Below are 1,888 nucleotides of genomic sequence, written 5' to 3'. Positions count from 1 at the left end.
TGTCCGCCTGGGCCGGCCTGGCCCGTCTGCCAGCCCTGCATCCTCCCCTCCCCCATCTCCACCGGCACCCCGCCGCACCCCGCCTGGGAGGCTGACCCCTAGGGGGCCCGGCCAGCCCCTGCCTGGCAGGTTCCGAGCTGACCTCTGCTCGGCCCTGTCCTCCGGCCTTGTTGGGCCTCCCAGGGCTGATCCATGGGGCCCAGGGGGGAGAGTTGACATCAGCCTGGAGACCTGGGGGATGGGACCAGGTGGGGAGCCGCTGGACCCTGGGTGCTGAGGCAGCCAGGAGCCGGGAGGGAGATGGGCTGGCCAGACTCTGCCCTCCACAGACTGGGCCCCTTCCTGCTGCTGTAGCACCGGCCCAGCCACCTTCAGCCTGACCCCCAGGGGCCTGACCAGGGCCTGCGGCTGTGGTGGGGGGGCAGCCTGGGGGGGAGCAAGTCTGTGGCTCCCTGGGGTGGTCATGGCTGGGGGGGGCAGCCCCGCTGGAGAGCAGCGCCAGGGGCTCAAGAGCGCAGCCTTGTGCTGGTGTGGGGCCAGGCCGGGGAGACCCTCAAGTCCAGGATTCGGGGTCTCCTCCACCTGGCACGGCTGGGTCCCAGCTGGCCTGTGGCTCAGGAGCTGTGTCCATGCGTTTTGATCCCGTCCGTCCCCCAGGCCGCCCCAGGACATAAGCCTGGAGGAGTTTGACGACGAGGACCTGTCTGAGATCACAGACGACTGTGGCCTGGGCCTCAGCTACGACTCTGACCACTGCGAGAAGGTGGGGGCTGGGCGGGGCCTGGGGCCACGCTCAGACCGCAGGGGCTCGGGCCGCCCTGCTCCCTTTGCCCCCCGGTGCAAACCTCTCTAGCAGACCGTCGGCCTCTGCCGGGCCCGGGCAGCCCCGGCCCCCCAGCCAGCTAGTGGCGGGGCGGTGTGCCTCTGTGTGGGTCGCTCCCCCGGAGGCGCTTTGCCCCTCAGCCGCTGCTCAGTCCTGCCAACGGAGGGCACAGGGAACCCGCCAGGGGAGGCGCGAGGCTGGGGTGCACCCTGCGCCCTCAGGGTGGTGGTGTGCAAAAGAGGGAGTCGGGCTGGGGGCCCCTGCTGGGGGCACCCCGTGGCTGTTCCTTCGGCCACGGAGGGCGAGGCTGGGGGGCAGAGTGTGCCCCAGCATCTGGGGGAGCCCAGGCTGTGGGTCTGTTCGGCCTTGGGCCGGGATAGCCGCCAGCGCAGCAGCCCGAGTCAGGGTGAGGCCCGCTGGCAGGTGGACAGGCCGTCCAGGAGTCTGTCACCCAGGCCCGCTGGCGCTGTGTGCCCCTGGCCGACAGGAGCGGGGCCCTGCCTGCTGGGCAGGGCGGCGCTCGGCTCACTCGCCCTCTCCCCTGCAGGACAGCCTCTCCCTGGGCCGCTCGCAGCAGCCGCACCCCATCTGCTCCTTCCAGGACGACTTCCAGGAGTTTGAGATGATCGATGACAATGAGGAGGAGGACGACGATGACGAGGAGGGGGAGGAGGAGGAGGAGGAGGAGGAGGGCGACGGGGAGGGTGAGGAGGGCGGGGGCCCTGGCCCAGAGGCCCGCGTCTTGAAGGCGCTGACCCCCTCCGCCTCCCTGGAGGAGCCCCACAAGCAGCGGCCCGCCACGCTCCAGCTGACCACCCTGGGCGCCCAGGTGAGCACTCAGCCCGCACGCTGGTGCCCAGCCGGGGCCCCCAGCCCGACTCCGAGCCCCTGAGCTGAGCCGGGTTCCTCCCCTCAGGATTCCCTGAACAACAATGGAGGCTTTGCCCGGGTGCCTCCAGCCCCCTGGCAGGAGACCATGCTGTGCTCTCTGCCTGCAGAGTCCCTCCGAGGTGAGGGGCGGGGCTTGCGGGGTGGGCGGGGCTGGAGGGGAGGGGCCGTCTGGGG

General features: G+C 71.6%; 1 protein-coding gene across 1 annotated transcript in view; it reads left to right on the top strand.

Annotated features, from left to right (window-relative positions):
- The first annotated feature begins 463 nt into the window (after positions 1 to 463).
- Positions 464 to 1,888, top strand: part of MAPK8IP2 (mitogen-activated protein kinase 8 interacting protein 2) — a 6,415-nt gene continuing 4,990 nt past the window's right edge. The window contains exons 1-4 of the mRNA XM_012735071.1: positions 464 to 528; positions 658 to 763; positions 1,371 to 1,652; positions 1,740 to 1,833. Of these exons, the coding sequence (XP_012590525.1) occupies positions 464 to 528; positions 658 to 763; positions 1,371 to 1,652; positions 1,740 to 1,833 (547 nt within the window). The remainder of the gene's footprint in view (positions 529 to 657; positions 764 to 1,370; positions 1,653 to 1,739; positions 1,834 to 1,888) is intronic.

Source organism: Condylura cristata, unplaced genomic scaffold, assembly GCF_000260355.1.
Source record: "Condylura cristata isolate star-nosed mole 26May11 unplaced genomic scaffold, ConCri1.0 scaffold00004, whole genome shotgun sequence".
In the NCBI taxonomy this organism is placed as follows: Eukaryota; Metazoa; Chordata; class Mammalia; order Eulipotyphla; family Talpidae; genus Condylura; species Condylura cristata.
Note: the sequence above shows the minus strand (reverse complement) of the source record. Positions and strands in the feature narration are given on the sequence as shown.